General features: G+C 44.1%; 1 protein-coding gene across 1 annotated transcript in view; it reads right to left on the bottom strand.

Moving 5' to 3' along the window:
• Positions 1-9,481: 9,481 nt before the first annotated feature.
• NDUFB5 (NADH:ubiquinone oxidoreductase subunit B5) overlaps positions 9,482-19,845 on the bottom strand; it is an 87,070-nt gene continuing 76,706 nt past the window's right edge. The window contains exons 5-6 of the mRNA XM_063916318.1: positions 11,289-11,395; positions 9,482-9,674 (exon numbers count right to left, since the gene is read on the bottom strand). Coding sequence (XP_063772388.1) covers positions 9,554-9,674; positions 11,289-11,395 — 228 coding nt within the window. The 3' untranslated portion in view covers positions 9,482-9,553. The remainder of the gene's footprint in view (positions 9,675-11,288; positions 11,396-19,845) is intronic.

The following is a 19,845-nucleotide window of genomic DNA, read 5'->3' as shown; positions in this document are numbered from 1 at the left end:
TATCGTAGCCACCCCCCCACCAGTCATCATGTTTGGAGGAAACCAGGCACCATTCATCACCAGGCCAATACCATCCCTACAGTGAAACATGGTGGTGGGTGTTGGGATGTTTTTCAGCGACAGGAACTGGGAGACTAGTCAGGATAGAGGGAAATGCAGAGAATGCAGCAATGTACAGCGACATCCTGGATGAAAACCTGCTCCAGAGCGCTCTTGACCTCAGACTGGGGTGACTGTTCATCTTTTAGCAGGCCAACGACCCTAAGCTCACATCCAAGATATGAATGTCCTTGAGTGGCCCAGCCAGGGCTAGGCATGAATCCATTTGAAAGACTTGAGGCTGTAATTGCTGCCAAAGGTGCATCAACAAAGTATTGAGCAAAGGCTGTGATAGTGTATGAGCTTCCTTTAAATGGCAAATATATATTGATTCAAGCTTTTTCACATTTAACAAAGATATTTACTGTTAATCACAAAATGAGTTGATATGTCCTTAAGAAAAATGTGCAGAGCTGGTCAGAATATTGTATTTGCTGAATAATCTTGTTTTAAGGCATGACTTGTACAAGACAAATGCAACATTAAATGTATTGGAAATGTATCCAAGACGGACAAAGCAACACCAGATATATCCAAGGCTAATTGAGAAGAATAAAGAAAGAAATCTTTTGAGTTTATGTCCGAAAGACTGATAAACGAAATAATAACCATTTTCAAGGCTGTCCTAGTTGCCACTTCTAACATTGTATGACAATCGATGTATTCAAGACATACATGGTGTATTCTGATTGGCTAAAATGTATTGGCAAGCATAAACCCTTTGTGTTCAAGCTATAAATAATAAAGCCATGACGGCCCTCAAGGGGGTCACTTATGATTTGCTTCGATTACGCATAAATTTGTGTCATCTTATCATTCATTGACCTCCAACCGGTTGCTAAAGGAGAACAACATTCTGACTGATGACTGAAGAGAGTTCATAATCCGACCTGAATAGATTTATTACCCTATCATTTTGGGGATCTCGTCCGGGATATTCCAGCATCTCCTCCACTGGCAATAAATCCTCTGATCTTTCAGGAACCGCTGATAACAAAAAAAACCGGTAAGTGAGATTTATTGTGTAGATTTCTACCTGCTCACTTGAACTCAGCGCTTCCTGTGTAAATCAAGGGGAAGTCCAGTCGAGAAGGTCAGAGAATATCTTAAAGAGCCCAGCGTCAGTCAGAAGAAATTTTTTTTTAAGGTACCATACATGTATGTTATATTGTTGAAGTATGTTATATAGTTGAATTATGTTATATTGTTGAATTGTGGGTAAATAATTTCAGATAATTTGTCACAAGTGCACAGGGGGAATTAATCAAGTATGCAGAAAACTTTTAAATTGTACTGATGTGTGTTTGTTGAGAAAATAGAGCCGTTTTATAAAAGTGGCGCATGGCCAAGATATGTTCTAATGCTGATAACCAGTTTGAATTGATAAATAACCAAAGAGGTATATGCAAATCTTGTACCTGTGTTGTTGTGTTAAGAAAATACGAAGGGTCTGTAGCACCAAGATTGCTGGCAATTACAAGCACTGAAGTCTCATTTGGTTATGTGGAAAATGATGATGAATTTTATTGTACAAAAGGGTGTCATTTTAAAAAGAGAATTGTTGGAACATTACATTAAGAATGATTGATTTAACATCATAACCTATTGGCCTAGGAACCACATAATTCCAGGTCTAAGACCCATGTGCCGTGCAGTCTCAAACAGCTGCCGTGCACGCAGATAACAGATATAGGATTTACTGTCATCTTTGTTTTTGTATCCTTGCACTGTTATATGTACTCTGTCAATATGCTTTTGAAAAGGTGGGGGGGGAGTCGGGTTGTCTGCTGAATAATGAAACTAGATTCTCCTACACACACTGATAGGTATTTCTCACATCCAAGCATTCCCGGTGTTAGCTGTTACTTTCTGAAGAGAAACAAGCATTAAACTACAACAGGGATACTGATACAAGCAGGAGTCCATATAGGCAGGGGGATAGACCCTTGGGAGTAACTTAAGACGCATCTCAGTGATCCAGAAGAAATAATCTATTATGCAGGTCTCACTTGGGGAGCAGTCTCCACCAACACAGGCAACACTACAACCCCAGTCATTTGTCCACAGACGGATTGAAGAAGCTCTTTTAGAGATTCTTTAACAGGAGATTTTAATTCCCTAATAAGGAGTTATTAAAATACCACATCAGGATGGGTTCAAACCCGTGGATATTGTTAATAACAGGTAGGGTAATGAATCTCTGAAAGGAATTTCAAAGGAGCAGGCTTCCCGTCAGGGGGGGGACACTTGACCTAGATAGAGATTCTTTAAAAGGAGATTTTAAGTCCCTCAAAAGGAGTTATTAAAATACCACATCAGGAGGGGTTCCGCGCACGTTCACCCAGGCATGGGAGCGCGGTCTGTAAAGATGTCAGGGCCCGACAAACCCGTGGATATTGTTAATAACAGGGAGGGTAATAAATTTCTGAAAGGAATCATAATAGTAGAGATCAAGCATCCATCTGGATCACTGAAGCACAAGCAAGATGAAAGAAAGTGTTATTTCTGCAAGAAAAAAGGACATTTCAAGAAGAATTGCAGAAAATACAAGAAATGGTGTGAAAACCAGCAAGAAAAACCTAAAGCATAACTGAGACCTAGTCCAGCAACAGCACCTCCACACTATACCCCACCCCTATACCCAGACATGCATGCACACCAAGGTACCCCTAGTATGAACAGAATGCAATTACCTACAAGCTCACTAAAAGTGAAATTAAAAAGATACGAGCAAGGTTAAAAGAGTAACGAATAATCAGCCCTATCTTAGAAGGATCTGTGGTTGAAAATCCGAATGATTTACCTGAGCTATGTGTACAGAGTATGCCCCAGTGTCCTGATACTTCATCACAAGAAACCCCAACAAGGTTAAAGCAAAGAAATTTTCTACCTAATGCTTCCCTCATGTTTAAACGAGTGGTAGACACCTGCAATCAAGCTGAGTCCAGTAAACAATTGTCCACAATCAGGGACTATAGGCAGCAGGGTGCAATTCAGGCAGAGAGGAGAAACAAGGGATCAAGACACAGCCTCTACAGCTTTTAATGCCCAGGTGCATAATGTACAGAATAAACTGACATATTTTCCAGAAAGATTGTGTCCGGTATGTCAGTTTTGCGTTCCAGAAGGATATGAACATTGCCCAAATTGTGGAAACTGGATTTCACACCATGAACCACCATGCCAAGATATCTATGCGACTAGAAATACGGAAAGACGGTCATCATTGCCTGTTTCTCTGTATCCAGCACAAGTACAGAAAATACGCAACCCAGATAATGCAGCCAGGACGAACGAACCATACATCGTACAGAGCCAACACCACAAACCATGGTATGGCAATGACCTCGCAAATATAGTTGCAGAGTCCCCAGATCCTAGATAAAACCCAATAGCAGTTTATGCCTATATGGAAAGAATTCAAACCATATGGACACCGGCATGGGTCGACTACCACCAGTTGTGTGAGGCTATACTAGGACCAGCAACTGCCCAAACAGTAAGCACCATGTTAAAATCAGATGCAGTCGATGATTGCCCAGCCATAACGGACGTTCCGACAGAGAAAAATAGAACAACGTTTGAAAGTGGAAAGATGTGCATGACAAGACTTAAGAGATGGTGTCATGCACAGACACTCAGGGCACCAGCAGCCCCAGATTTGAAACAGGAAAAGACTGAGTCCATCAGAACTTACTATGATAAAGTCACTATACGACACACAAGATGATAGAATATGAAGGTGTGCAACTCCTGTGTCGACAACAGTGTACTCAGTCACCACTGGCAGTTCGATAAAAGTGACTTTTACCCACAGGAGACCCAAGGGTTTCAAGAGCTGTTTTTATGCACAACCAGATTCCTCTACGTTTAAGTACAGATCAAGCCATTGCAACGACTGGATTGGGAGGTTAAGCCCTACCCCTGCAAGAAAGCAAAGATGTAACCTGAAATACAAGCTGCTATACAAGACTATCTCTCACTGGAAAAGTAAGACAAAGAGGAACAACAACTCCCAGCATAAACATCATTACGTTAAACACCAGCCTGGGTGGACTTGGACTAAGAAAATGACATGCCAGCAGCAGTGAGAAAGAATATGCAAGTTAAGAAGGACAAAGAAAGACATCTGACAAGTGGTCAGTACTACCTGGCAAGATTACAGAGATAATGCCATGATTTAAAGCAACAGAAGCTCCGGGATTTAAAGCAAATAATAAGGAACAAGACAGAAAAAAGTTCCAGAAAACAAATGAATGATGCTTCTTCTGCCAATATGAAGTACAAGCTTCTTCAGGTACTCCCCAGTGAACAGAATGTCTCCAGAAGAAACAGCAGAAGGTATGATTACAGTCACCTTGCCCACTGGAGAAATACGTTTGTGCCTAATGAATACTGGAGCCAGCACACGCAGAAGACAGCAGAGGGAGATACCACAAGAACTGATGATATCAGAAATTCTTAAAGGGACAGGAGATGAGAGAAATGCAGTCACCAATACCAATTCTTGACCTTGGAGTACATGTCCAGTGACTTTGCTGAAGCACAATGTACTAAAGCTTATCTAAGGAGAATACAGTACACACCAGCAGAAGTTTAACTTTCCAGCAACTTATCAAAGGAAAGAACAAAAAAGCCATTTAGAAGCAAGTTAAAACAGAAGTTCAGTATTGGCTCATTCCCGCAGTACCAGTTGTAGAAGAAAGGAAGCAATACTACTGGACCAGAATAGCCCTGTGGAGGGGCTATATCACCAAGTGATATATCCACAAAACACACAGCTAAATACAGGATGTGAATGAACTGCTGATTGCCACCACTACTAAAAGAAGCACCAAGAAGGGGCAGTGTCCTTAGTGAAGTTTCTGGAAGAACAAGACTGCAGAGCCTCAGAAGGAGAAATTGCAGCTAGTCAAGCAAGAGTTAATCTTCCTAGGACACTCAAGGTACCAGACATCTAACAAAAGTGAAAAGGAAAAGATTCAGACTGCAAGCTAAGATGCCAACTAGTGTCAAGCAAGTCAGATGATCATTCCTGGGCCTAGTAGGACACTACAGAACACGGATACCTCTAGCACCAGTCTACATGCAAGCATTGTATGACAACACTGAAAGGGAGGAGGGTCCGCATCCTACATACAGCAACAGATGAATTAAGCTATTGAATAGTTGGAAACAGCAGTTGCCTCATCTCAAGCCCTAGAACTACCTGACTATTAAAGAAGGAGGCCATACATAGAAGTCCTTATGCAAAATCATGGACTGAGGTGAAGACCAGTGGCCTACAACTTAAGCAAACTTGACAGCGGTAATCAAAGAGCACCTACCGGCATCAGAGCAGTGATAGCAGCAACAGCCCTAGAAGAGTATAAGAGCACAGACACAGTGATGAATCAGAAGTCCTAGAAGAGGACAAGAGCACAGGCATAGTGCTGAATCATGAACTTATCATCCAGGGTCCACATGCAGGTACAGAGAAGCTTCAACAAGCAAGAACCAAACACCTGTCAGTGGCAAGGCTGACCATGTATGAAGTAGCACTGCCAAAATGCGACAAGTAACCATCAGAAGATGTATTATCCTCAACGCAGCAACCCTTTTCCAACATTAATCAATAAAGGTGTTGAATCTCAAGATTCAAAAGGAGGGACAATTACCCCAAGGCAGGAGCCACTAGTCTATCAGATTTCTCAGAGGCAATGGCATTAATCCTGCAGAAATGGAGACCACACTTTACAGACACCCAGTTAGTTCAATATGTCGATGATATGCTTATTGCTGCACAGACAGAAGAGAAGTGCAAAAAGGAAACAGTATCACTACTCATCTTTTTGGCAGAAGAAGATTGCAGAGTGTCAAAAGACAAGCTTCAGCTAGTACAGAAAAAAGTTGTCTTCTTAGGACACTGCATATCTCAAGGAACAAGGCATCTTACTGATGAAAGAACAAAGGCAATAACTCAAGCAAAAACCCAAAGAACATTAAATGAAATCAGAGCTTTTCTGGGCCTTATTGGTTATTGCAGAGAATGGATTCCCTCTGCCTCATTACTGATGCAGCCCCTATATGAATTAATAAAAAAGGAGGCATCAGCAGAAAACAGGGACACCATTGAAGAAGCAGTAAGACAACTAAAGCAAGCCATAATCACAGCCCCAGCATTGGGATTGCCTGATTACAAAAAAGCCTTTTAACCTATTCTGCCATGAAAACAGAGGGCATTCTTTAGGGGTGCTCACCCAGAAATACGGACCAAAACAAAGACCAGTGGCATACTATTCAGCCCAGCTGGATCCGATTATCTGAGGAGCACCATCCTGTGTCCGAGCAGTGGCAGCAGCAGCAATAATGAAGGAAAAGGTGACAGACATCATTGTGTTTGATCATCCACTGTGTATACAAGTACCGCATGCTGTAACAGAAAAGCATCTTTCTGCAGCCAGACTTACCAAATATGAAGTGATTGCCTAGCCCTCATGGAATTAGAGACTTTACCTCTCCCTAATGTCCAAGATACACCATTGGACAATCCAGACATGAACCTGTTCGTCGATGGATCAAGATATTATGATAATGGATCCCCAAAGACAGGATATGCAGTAACAACTGAAACTGAAGTCATAGACTCTGGAGCATTGCTACCAAGCATGTCAGCACAAGAAGCAGAACTCATAGCAATGACCAAAGCCTGCATACATGCTGAAAACATGACAGCTAACATCTAGTCCCAAGATTACGCTGTTATATGGAAAAGTAGGGACTTCAAAAGTGCAAACGGAAAACCCATCAAACATGCCAGTTTGATTATGGAACTCTTGGAATAATCAAGGTACAAGCACATACTAAGAGCCAAACCATGGAAGCTAAAGAAAATGCATTTGCAGATGCAGAAGCCAAGAGAATTGCCTTACAATCAAAAGAACTTGAGCAAGTCTTCGTAGCTCAAGATGTGAAGCAAATGCCTAGTGAACAGAAGCTGATCAAAATTCAACAACAAGCATCACAAGGAGAAAAAGAAAAATGGACACGACTGGGGGCAGAAGAAGATGAACATGGACTTTGGAAGTCAAGAGAATTGAAGTACTGTCTACCAGCAGCTCTATTTCCACCTATGTTACAAGTAGCTCATGGACAAGTACACCATTCAAAGGAAGCCACGGTGAATAGAGTACAAGAGCATTGAATAGCTCCAGGCTTCAATAAAGCGGCAACAAACTTTGTAGCAGGATGCTGGATCTGTGAAATCAGCAATCCAGGAAAAAGAACCAAGACACCTCTAGGAACTATACCCAAAGCCTCTTGTCAATTTGTAGTCTTTCAAATGGGTTATATACAGTGGCGACGAAGCGGTCCATATGAATATGTACTAGTAGCAACGGACATGTTTAGTCACTGGGCCGAAGCCTGGCCAGTAAGCAAAGCCACAGCAAAAACCACTGCAAAGAAACTGATAGCAGAAGTATGTAGATTTGGGATACCTGAGGTTATAGAATCAGATAGAGGTAAACATTTCACAAGAGAAGTCATGCAGCATATAATGAAAGATTTGGGGGTACAGCAGGCCTTCCATGTGCCTTACCAGCCCCAGGCGAGTGGGAGGGGGGACATCTGAACTTTGACCTTAAGCTAAAACTACAGAAAATGACAGAAACCAAAAGAACTTGTCCAGAATGCCTACCTATAGTCTTGTTTAATATTAGGACCACACCCATGAAACCTAGTAAACTGACTCCATATGAAATAGTGTTTGGGTCAGCTCTAAGAACAGGTTATTATCCACAACAATTACAACATAATCATGATGATTTTTACAGGTTATGTACAGGAGGTCTGTAAAACATTGACTAACCTCCATTGCCGAGTGTTTTCTTCCATTCCAGACCCAGAAGGATCAGCTACGCATAAGCTAAATCCAGGAGATTGGGTCTATTTAAAGAGACATGTGAGAAAGACCTTTAAACCAAGATATGATGGTCCATATCAAGTGCTGCTAACCATGTCTACCTTAAATTAAGGTGAAAGGTCGTGATATTTGATTACGTGCATCCCACTTGAAGAAGTTGACAGTGACTCTCCAGCCAGAAGAATGAAGTTGCTTATCCTTTGATTATTGTTAGGGGTAATCCCCAAGGTTTGGACTATAAGTCCAGGGGACTGGTTTACTGAAAGAAAATAGTTCAGGCCTAGATAGTGTAGGTAGATATTAGGGAGAAAAAGTGGAATCAAAAAGAGGGGAAATGATAGTGTATGAGCTTCCTTTAAATGGCAAATATATATTGATTCAAGCTTTTTCACATTTAACAAAGATATTTACTGTTAATCACAAAATGAGTTGATATGTCCTTAAGAAAAATGTGCAGAGCTGGTCAGAATATTGTATTTGCTGAATAATCTTGTTTTAAGGCATGACTTGTACAAGACAAATGCAACATTAAATGTATTGGAAATGTATCCAAGACGGACAAAGCAACACCAGATATATCCAAGGCTAATTGAGAAGAATAAAGAAAGAAATCTTTTGAGTTTATGTCCGAAAGACTGATAAACGAAATAATAACCATTTTCAAGGCTGTCCTAGTTGCCACTTCTAACATTGTATGACAATCGATGTATTCAAGACATACATGGTGTATTCTGATTGGCTAAAATGTATTGGCAAGCATAAACCCTTTGTGTTCAAGCTATAAATAATAAAGCCATGACGGCCCTCAAGGGGGTCACTTATGATTTGCTTCGATTACGCATAAATTTGTGTCATCTTATCATTCATTGACCTCCAACCGGTTGCTAAAGGAGAACAGCATTCTGACTGATGACTGAAGAGAGTTCATAATCCGACCTGAATAGATTTATTACCCTATCAGCTGTGAATACTTATGTACATGTGATTTCTTTGGTTTTTTTTTTTTACTTGTAACAAATTTGCAAAACTCAAAAAACACTTTTTGTCATTATGAGGTATTGTGCGTTTGAGGGAAAAAAATATTTTATTCCAGTTTGGAATAAGGCTGTAACACAACAAAATGTGTAAAAAGTGAAGCGCAGTGAATACTTCCCGGATGCAGTGCATATATTTATTACACACAGATCTAGGAGTCCTGGCCAGTCTAACATTTCTTTACTTTACTATGTTTTCAGTGCACACAGAAAATACCTTGGGAATTTGGGTGTTATTATTGTCAAGCTCACTTAATTTTAGGAAGAAAGCAAATATCAATAGAAATCTTACTGTAACTTGTCTACAGCAGTTGAGTAATATTTAAGCAGACTGATTGCTATGAGCATCCTTTATTCTTTGGACCATAAAATGTCTCCCAATGAGTTTAGCAGTAAATACGTTTTTTTTATTTTTCACAGGAATAATTTCATTTCTACAACAAAAGACTAATATAAAGTTTATTTGAAAACAGAGAAAGTCACATATGACAATTACTGTGATGAGTAGGTAGATGCACTAAAAATCAGGATTCACTCTTGGTGAATTATCAATAAGGTTTTTATCGAGGGTCTCAAACTGGTACCATGGGCCGTCTCCTCTCTGCCTCATGTGACGGCGCGCTTCCTTTTCATAGAGTCTGTTGAAGAGTTTAAAAAAATAAAAATTAAAATAAAAAACAGATTTGGTATAGGCTCTTCCAACATCAATGCACAAAGTTAAAGAACAGTTACGTTATTAGTTACATTGACAGCATAAATACCAATAGAACGTGCCATGGGCACATGAATAAGATATCTACCCACAGAAGCAATGTTGGCTCTCCTCAAGTGACAGGAAATGGCAAAATTACTTACAAGTAACTGAAACAAACTGCTACTGTTATAAATTGCCAAACTTGTATAATTTCTAGGATGTGTATTAATGGTTTGGGATACATACGATATCCCGGCAGATGGGATGCAGACTGTCATACCGACACCCCGAACCAAAGAATCCCGACAGGGATAGGGCGAGTATGTTAACCCACCTCATCAACCATTTCACAGGTTTATTTCTGGTGTAGAAAGTGTGGCAACACCACAATCCTGATAAATGCATTCCTACATGTTTCACTGCTTCAAGGGTGTAATAATCGCACAGCAATTGCCTGCAACAGCACAGAGTAAATTATAATGGTAGGAGAAAGATTCAATTGAAGAGCTATAGAGGTGGGGAGTTAGTGTCCATAACCGACTGGCTCAGGACTGAACAGTTTCAATTGGGATGCAGTCACTTGTTTTTCTATGACGCAGCCCATGTACCTATCATACTAAATTACCAGGTCTTTCCACTACCCCTGCATTGCTTTTCTCATGAAACTGTATGGAGGAGCTCCTCTCAGTAACAGCAGAAACACACACTTGGAAGCAGATGTACTAGACCTTGGAGAAAGATAAAGCATAGAGTGATAAACTACCAAGCAATCAGCTCCTAACTGTAATTTTACAGGCTGTGTTTGAGAAAGGACAGGAGCCAATTTGTTGGTAGTTTATAACTCTACAAGGCGCAGTACAGCTGCCCCATTGGTGATTATGGGGGTCATTCAGAGTTGTTCGTTCGTTGCCGATTTTCGCTATACTGCAGTTAGTCGCTTACTGCGCATGCGCAAGGTTCGCAGAGCGCATGCGCTTAGTTATTTTACACAAAAGTTAGGTATTTTACTCACGGCATAATGAAGATTTTTCATCGTTGAAGTGATCGTAGTGTGATTGACAGGAAGTGGGTGTTTCTGGGCAGAAACTGGCAGTTTTCTGAGAGTGTGCGAAAAAACGCTGGCGTTTCTGGGAAAAATGCGGGAGTGTCTGAAGAAACGGGGGAGTGTCTGGGCGAACGCTGGGTGTGTTTGTGACGTCAAACCAGGAACGAAATTGACTGAACTGATCGCAATGTAGGAGTAAGTCTGGAACTACTCAGAAACTGCTAAGAAATTTCTATTCGCAATTCTGCTATGCTAAGATACACTCCCAGAGGGCGGCGGCTTAGCGTGTGCAAAGCTGCTAAAAGCAGCTAGCGAGCTAACAACTCGGAATGAGGGCCAATATGTGAGTAAAACATCACTAAGCAGCATCAATTTTACTGCTCCTCCTCAACTGAAGGGGGAGGTTACCATTCTAATTATTTAATCATGTATTAATTTCTTATTTATTTAACAGTAAGCCCAGTATTTAATACACATTTCATTGGCATTTTTTATTCCTGGCTAGTTATTTACCTGAGCAAAATTTTTTCATTTTCAATGTGAATTAGAGCCATTTCCTTCTCATATGATTTTTGATACGAGTCAAACGTATATTTGGCAATAAAACGAGTTACTGGGTGCTGAAAAATATACAAGAAGAGTCATAACCTTGCAAGAAGTACAATATAGCACAGATTACTAAAAGCATAGAACATATGTAATCTCTAAATAAGACTTTATAAACGACAACTGATGAGTGATCTGTTTTTGAGAGAGAGAGAGAGAGAGAGAGAGAGAGAGAGAGAGAGAGAGAGAGAGGGCGGTATTCTATTAGCCGTGATAATGAAATCCGTTATCGCACCTATCTCACAAAAAAACAACTTATAACAGACTGCGCACACCCGTTTTTCACACCTATCCTATTCCAAAATAGCGATAACTGAATTTGTGCGATAATTCTAGCTGGCAAAACCAGAGCCAAGTATAGGAGAAAATGGGATTTTGGTACCTACCGGTAAATCCTTTTCTCTAATTCCACAAGGGACACTGGAAGCTTACGCTGGGGATAGAGGCTTGGTTGCAGGGAGCTGTCACATACTCATTTAGAAACATGTGTAGCTCCTCCCACTCTAGTACCCATCATCCCCCAGTTAGAAAAATATAGACTGAGAGGAGATGGAACAGAGAAAGAAGAACATATACACAGAACAGACAAACCGGTGAAACACCAAAAAACACTATCTACAAGAAGCCCGTAATAGAGCTGTGGAGGGCGTCCAGTGTCCCCTGTGGAAAAAATAAGAATTTACTCACCGGTAATTCTATTTCTCATAGTCCGTAGTGGATGCTGGGGACTCCGTAAGGACCATGGGGATTAGCGGCTCCGCAGGAGACCGGGCACAACTATAAAGAAAGCTTTTAGACTACTGGTGTGCACTGGCTCCTCCCACTAAGACCCTCCTCCAGACCTCAGTTAAGATACTGTGCCCGGAAGAGCTGACACAAGAAGGAAGGATTTTGGAATCCCGGGTAAGACTCATACCAGCCACACCAATCATACCGTATAACTCGTAATACAATACCCAGTTAACAGTATGATAACAACTGAGCCTCTCAATAGATGGCTCAACAATAACCCTTTAGTTAAGCAATAACTATATACAAGTATTGCAGACAATCCGCACTTGGGATGGGCGCCCAGCATCCACTACGGACTATGAGAAATAGAATTACCGGTGAGTAAATTCTTATTTTCTCTAACGTCCTAAGTTGATGCTGGGGACTCCGTAAGGACCCATGGGGATTATATCAAAGCTCCCAAACGGGCGGGAGAGTGCGGATGACTCTGCAGCACCGAATGAGAGAACTCAAGGTCCTCCTCAGCCAGGGTATCAAATTTGTAGAATTTTGCAAACGTGTTTGCCCCTGACCAAGTTGCAGCTCGGCAAAGTTGAAGAGCCGAGACCCCTCGGGCAGCCGCCCAAGAAGAGCCCACTTTCCTCGTGGAATGGGCTTTTACTGATTTAGGATGCGGCAGTCCCGCCGCAGAATGTGCAAGCTGAATCGTACTACAGATCCAGCGAGCAATAGTCTGCTTTGAAGCAGGTGCACCCAACTTGTTGGGCGCATACAGGATAAAGAGCGAGTCAGTCTGTCTGACTCCAACTGTCCTGGAAACATAAATTTTCAGGGCCCTGACTACATCCAACAACTTGGAAGCCTCCAAGTCATTTGTAGCCGCAGGCACCACGATAGGTTGGTTCAGATGAAAAGCTGATACCACTTTGGGGAGAAACTGGGGACGAGTCCTCAATTCTGCCCTATCCATATGGAAAATCAGATAAGGGCTTTTACATGACAAAGCCGCCAATTCTGAAACACGCCTGGCCGAAGCCAAAGCCAATAACATGACCACTTTCCACGTGAGATATTTTAAATCCACGGTTTTCAGTGGCTCAAACCAATGTGACTTTAGGAAATCCAACACCACGTTGAGATCCCAAGGTGCCACTGGAGGCACAAAAGGGGGCTGAATATGCAGCACTCCCTTAACAAAAGTCTGAACTTCAGGTAGTGAAGCCAATTCTCTCTGGAAGAAAATCGATAGAGCCGAAATCTGGACCTTAATGGAACCCAATTTTAGGCCCATAGTCACCCCTGACTGTAGGAAGTGCAGGAACCGGCCCAGCTGAAATTCTTCCTTTGGGGCCTTCCTGGCCTCACACCACGCAACATATTTTCGCCATATGCGGTGATAATGGTTTGCGGTTACTTCTTTCCTAGCTTTAATCAGCGTAGGAATGACTTCCTCCGGAATGCCCTTTTCCTTCAGGATCCGGTGTTCAACCGCCATGCCGTCAAACGCAGCCGCGGTAAGTCTTGGAACAGACAGGGCCCCTGCTGCAGCAGGTCTTGTCTGAGCGGTAGAGGCCATGGGTCCTCTGACCTCATTTCTTGAAGTTCCGGATACCACGCTCTTCTTGGCCAATCCGGAACAATGAGTATAGTTCTTACTCCTCTTCTCCTTATTATCCTCAGTACCTTTGGTATGAGAGGAAGAGGAGGGAACACATAAACCGATCGGTACACCCACGGTGTTACCAGAGCGTCCACAGCTATCGCCTGCGGGTCTCTCGACCTGGCGCAATATTTTTCTAGCTTTTTGTTTAGGCGGGACGCCATCATGTCCACCTGTGGTTTTTCCCACTGGTTTACAATCATTTGAAAGACTTCTGGATGAAGTCCCCACTCTCCCGGGTGGAGGTCGTGCCTGCTGGGGAAGTTTGCTTCCCAGTTGTCCACTCCCGGAATGAACATTGCTGACAGTGCTAACACGTGATTTTCCGCCCATCGGAGAATCCTTGTGGCTTCTGCCATCGCCGTCCTGCTTCTCGTGCCGCCCTGTCGATTTACATGGGCGACCGCCGTGATGTTGTCTGACTGGATCAGTACCGGCTGGTTTTGAAGCAGGGGTTTTGCCTGACTTAGGGCATTGTAAATGGCCCTTAGTTCCAGAATATTTATGTGCAGGGAAGTCTCCTGACTTGACCATAGTCCTTGGAAGTTTCTTCCCTGTGTGACTGCTCCCCAGCCTCGAAGGCTGGCATCCGTGGTCACCAGGACCCAGTCCTGTATGCCGAATCTGCAGCCCTCTTGAAGATGGGCACTCTGCAGCCACCACAGCAGAGACACCCTTGTCCTTGGAGACAGGGTTATCAGACGATGCATCTGAAGATGCGATCCGGACCACTTGTCCAACAGGTCCCACTGAAAGGTTCTTGCATGAAACCTGCCGAATGGAATCGCTTCGTAGGAAGCTACCATTTTTCCCAGGATCCGCGCGCAGTGATGCACCGACACCTGTTTTGGTTTTAGGAGGCCTCTGACTAGAGATGACAGCTCCTTGGCCTTCTCCTCCGGGAGAAACACTTTTCTCTGTTCTGTGTCCAGAACCATCCCTAGGAACAGCAGACGTGTCGTAGGGACCAGCTGTGACTTTGGAATGTTTAGAATCCAGCCGTGCTGTTGTAGTACTTCCCGAGATAGTGCTACCCCTACCAACAACTGCTCTCTGGACCTCGCCTTTATCAGGAGATCGTCCAAGTACGGGATAATTAAAACTCCTTTCCTTCGAAGGAGTATCATCATTTCCGCCATTACCTTGGTAAAGACCCTCGGAGCCGTGGAGAGACCGAACGGCAACGTCTGGAATTGGTAATGACAATCTTGTACCACAAACCTGAGGTACTCCTGGTGAGGATGGTAAATGGGGACATGTAGGTAAGCATCCTTGATGTCCAGCGATACCATGTAATCTCCCTCGTCCAGGCTTGCAATAACCGCCCTGAGCGATTCCATCTTGAACTTGAATTTTTTTATATATGTGTTTAAGGATTTCAAATTTAAAATGGGTCTCACCGAACCGTCCGGTTTCGGTACCACAAACATTGTGGAATAGTAACCCCTTCCTTGTTGAAGTAGGGGCACCTTTACTATCACTTGTTGTGAATACAGCTTTTGAATTGCCTGTAACACTGCCTCCCTGCCTGAGGGAGTGGTTGGCAAGGCAGATTTGAGGAAACGGCGGGGGGGAGACGTCTCGAATTCCAATTTGTACCCCTGAGATACTACTTGAAGGATCCAGGGATCCACCCGTGAGCGAGCCCACTGATTGCTGAAATTTTTGAGACGGGCCCCCACCGTACCTGGCTCCGCCTGTGGAGCCCCAGCGTCATGCTGTGGACTTAGAGGAAGTGGGGGAGGACTTTTGCTCCTGGGAACTGGCTGTATGCTGCAGCTTTTTTCCCCTACCTCTGCCTCTGGGCAGAAAGGACGCGCCTTTAACCCGCTTGCCCCTATTGGGCCGAAAGGACTGTACCTGATAATACGGTGCTTTCTTTGGTTGTGAGGGAACATGGGGTAAAAATGTAGATTTCCCAGCTGTTGCTGTGGAAACGAGGTCCGAGAGACCATCCCCGAACAATTCCTCACCCTTATAAAGGCAGAACTTCCATATGTCGTTTGGAATCTGCATCACCTGTCCACTGCCGAGTCCATAACCCTCTCCTGGCAGAAATGGACATTGCACTAATTTTGGACGGCAGCCGGCAAATATCCCTCTGTGCATCCCTCATGTATAAAAGTGCGTCTTTTATATGCTCTACGTTTAGCAATATAGTGTCCCTATCTAGGGTATCTATATTTTCTGACAGGGAATCTGACCACGCAACAGCAGCGCTGCACATCCAGGCTGAAGCTATAGCCGGTCTCAGTATCACACCTGTGTGTGTATATATAGATTTCAGGATAGCCTCCTGCTTTCTATCAGCAGATTCCTTCAGGGCGGCCGTATCCGGAGACGGTAGTGCCACCTTTTTTGACAAGCGTGTGAGCGCTTTATCCACCCTAGGGGATGTTTCCCAGCGTGACCTATCCTCTGCGGGAAAGGGTACGCCATTAGTAACCTCTTAGAAATTACCAGCTTTTTATCAGGGGAAGCCCACGCTTCTTCACACACTTCATTTAACTCTTCAGATGGAGGAAAAGCTACTGGTAGTTTTTTCTCTCCAAACATTATACCCTTTTTTTGTGGTACCGGGGGTAACATCAGAAATGTGCAACACATTTTTCATTGCCTCAATCATGTAACGTGTGGCCCTACTGGAAGTTACATTAGTCTCTTCGTCGTCGACACTGGAGTCAGTATCCGTGTCGACATCTGTGTCAACCATCTGAGGTAGCGGGCGTTTTAGAGCCCCTGATGGTTTTTGAGACGCCTGGGCAGACACAGGCTGAGAAGCCGGCTGTCCCACATTTGGTATGTCGTCAAACCTTTTATGTAAGGAGTCGACACTATCACATAATTCCTTCCACAGCACCATCCACTCAGGTGTCGACCCCGCAGGGGGTGACATCACATTTACAGGCATCTGCTCCGCCTCCACATAAGCCTCCTCATCAAACATGTTGACACAGCCGTACCGACACACCGCAAACACACAGGGAATGCTCTGACAGAGGACAGGACCCCACAAAGCCCTTTGGAGAGACAGAGAGAGTATGCCAGCACACACCAGAGCGCTATATAACACTGGGATCCCACTATCAATGAGTGTTTTCCCTATAGCTGCTTTTTATATATATATATTATCTATACTGCGCCTAAATTTAGTGCCCCCCCCCCCTCTCTTTTTTACCCTTCTGTCGTATTCAGACTGCAGGGGAGAGCCAGGGAGCTTCCTTCCAGCGGAACTGTGAGGGAAAAATGGCGCCAGTGTGCTGAGGGAGAAGCCCCGCCCCCTTTTCGGCGGACTTTCTCCCGCTTTTTCTGTAATACTGGCAGGGGTAATTTTACATCTATATAGCCTCTAGGACTATATATGATGTATATTTGCCAGCCAAGGTGTTATTTATTGCCCTCAGGGCGCCCCCCCCCAGCGCCCTGCACCCATCAGTGACCGAAGTGTGAGGTGTACATGAGGAGCAATGGCGCACAGCTGCAGTGCTGTGCGCTACCTTGGTGAAGACCGAAGTCTTCTGCCGACGATTTTCCGGACCTTTTTCATGCTTCTGGCTCTGTAAGGGGGACGGCGGCGCGGCTCCGGGAACGAACACCAAGGTCGGGTCCTGCGGTCGATCCCTCTGGAGCTAATGGTGTCCAGTAGCCTAAGAACCCAAACTACCACCTGTTAGGTAGGTTCGCTTCTTCTCCCCTTAGTCCCTCGCTGCAGTGAGTCTGTTGCCACCAGATCTCACTGAAAATAAAAAAACCTAAATATACTTTCTTTCTAGGTGCTCAGGAGAGCCCCTAGTGTGCATCCAGCTCAGCCGGGCACAAGAATCTAACTGAGGTCTGGAGGAGGGTCTTAGTGGGAGGAGCCAGTGCACACCAGTAGTCTAAAAGCTTTCTTTATAGTTGTGCCCAGTCTCCTGCGGAGCCGCTAATCCCCATGGTCCTTACGGAGTCCCCAGCATCCACTTAGGACGTTAGAGAATTCCCATTTTCTTTCATCCTCTAGGGGACACTGGAAGCTTACGCTGGGGACGTCCCAAAGTTTTCCCCATAGATGGGAGAGCTCTGAGAAACCTGCAGAACTAATTGGCGAAAATGAGAAGCCGAAGCAGCAAACGTGTCAAACCGATAAAACGTAATAAAGGTATTAGATGAAGACCAAGTGGCCGCACGACAAAGTTGTAGGGTAGAAGCAGCTCAACATGCCGCCCAAGACGTGCCCATCGATCTGGTGGAATTTGCTACAATAGAAGTTGGAGGTCGTAGGTCCCTGCCGACATATGCCTGACGGATGGTGAAGCGAATCCATCTGGCTAAAGTCTGCTTGGAAGCCAGCCAGCCCCTGCGGCCAGCGTCATACGACACGAACAGCATGTCCTATTTCCATAAGGTAGCCATCCTAGCGACAAATGCGCAAGGCTCGTACCACATCCAGAGTAGAGGATTGCACACGAACAGGACGAGTCCAAAGAAAGTGGGAAGCTGCCGTTAGTGCATTGTAGATTGCCCCGAGTTCTAGAGCGTTTATAGGTAACTGGCTTTCCTGGTTTGACCACCTTCCTTGAAAGTGATAATCCAGGACCACTGCAGCCCAACCACGGAGACTTGCATCTGTTGTCAGAATAGTCCAATTCCAAATTCCGAAACAACTTCTTGCCATCAGGTTGTTGAGTGTATGCCACCAGGGAAGTGACAGTCTGGTCCGAGGAGATAAGTGGACCCGTCAATGTAGTTGGAGGTGAGAGCCTGACCGTTGAGACAGAAGGTCCAGGTGGTATGGTCTGGAATGGAAACGGCCGAATTGCAGTGCTTCGAAGGCCGCCATCATCTTCCCTAATGGTCGAATACGAAAGGTGTAACGATGCCAATTTAGTTTTTAAAACCATCTGAACTTTAAGATGGATGTCCTGTGCTTTGTCCACTGGTAGGATGACTCTTTGTAGGTTTCGTGTCGAGAATCAACCCCAGAAATCAACTGGAATTCTTTGGGTTCAGGTACAGGGTCTTCTGGAAAATGAGGACCTTCTTTACCGCCAGAATCAATGGTTCTACTCCCTGGGCACCGGAGTACGTGTCCTGTGCTGAGTCCTCCAGAACTTCCTCCCATTCGCCTTCCTCCTCCTCGTGAAGTTGTCGCTTGTCTGATTCGTCAGACTGAAAATTCGCCAGAAGTGGACGTTTCTAAGGGAAGAAGTAGGAAAAGGTATGCTAGAAGACACGATAATTGTAACGAGACTCTCCATGGACTTAACCAAGTCCTTAGCAAAGGCTGGTTCTGACCTGCGGGACTCTGCCGATAAAATCGCCACGGATCCAGCCAGAACAGACACCCAAGGTGAGGTGTTAGAGACATCAGACTTGTGAGAGTCCGACAGAGAACAAGACTCGCACAAGTTAAAATTACCTTGTGGATTTGACAGAGTAAATTTAGTTATACTGATTACAGGAAAATACTGTAGCTTCTGAAAAGCCTTTGTGTTTGACCTGCCCATCATGCTTTAGTATACACCCACAGACAGACGTGAACGTGGTAAACTACACAGCAGAGACCACATAATCCACCCGAATTCCCTGTCTCCCCCAACCAGTATAACACCCCTACAGACTGAGGGATGTTCACAGTTGGTAGGAGACTTGACACTGCAGCTTTGAGGTATGAGCTATATTGGTCTTTGTCTATGTTCTCTTTGCAAAAGAATGCTACAACTGTAGTAGCTGTGCAGTTCTGCACCTGTGCTCACCCTGCATGGAGGAGAGGTACAGGTTATAAGGAGGCAGAGAGTCTAAGCATGCTCTCACCAGTCCGAGTAAAAAGTCCTGTGTAGCACTGCACTGTTTGGCGCCTTCAGTTAAGCACCGCCCCCTCCCATGTTAAAAAAAAATATTTAAAAAAAATAAATTGGATTTTAATTACCTACCGGTAAATCCTTTTCTCGTAGTCCGTAGAGGATACTGGGGTCCATTTAGTACATGGGGTATAGACGGGTCCACCAGGAGCCTTGGGCACTTTAAGAAATCAATAGTGTGCACTGGCTCCTCCCTCTATGCCCTTCCTAGCAGACTCTGTCTAGAAACTGT

The sequence above is a fragment of the Pseudophryne corroboree genome, chromosome 4 (assembly GCF_028390025.1).
Source record: "Pseudophryne corroboree isolate aPseCor3 chromosome 4, aPseCor3.hap2, whole genome shotgun sequence".
Taxonomy (NCBI): Eukaryota; Metazoa; Chordata; class Amphibia; order Anura; family Myobatrachidae; genus Pseudophryne; species Pseudophryne corroboree.
The sequence above is the reverse complement of the archived record's forward strand: the minus strand, read 5'-3'. Positions and strand labels throughout refer to the sequence as shown.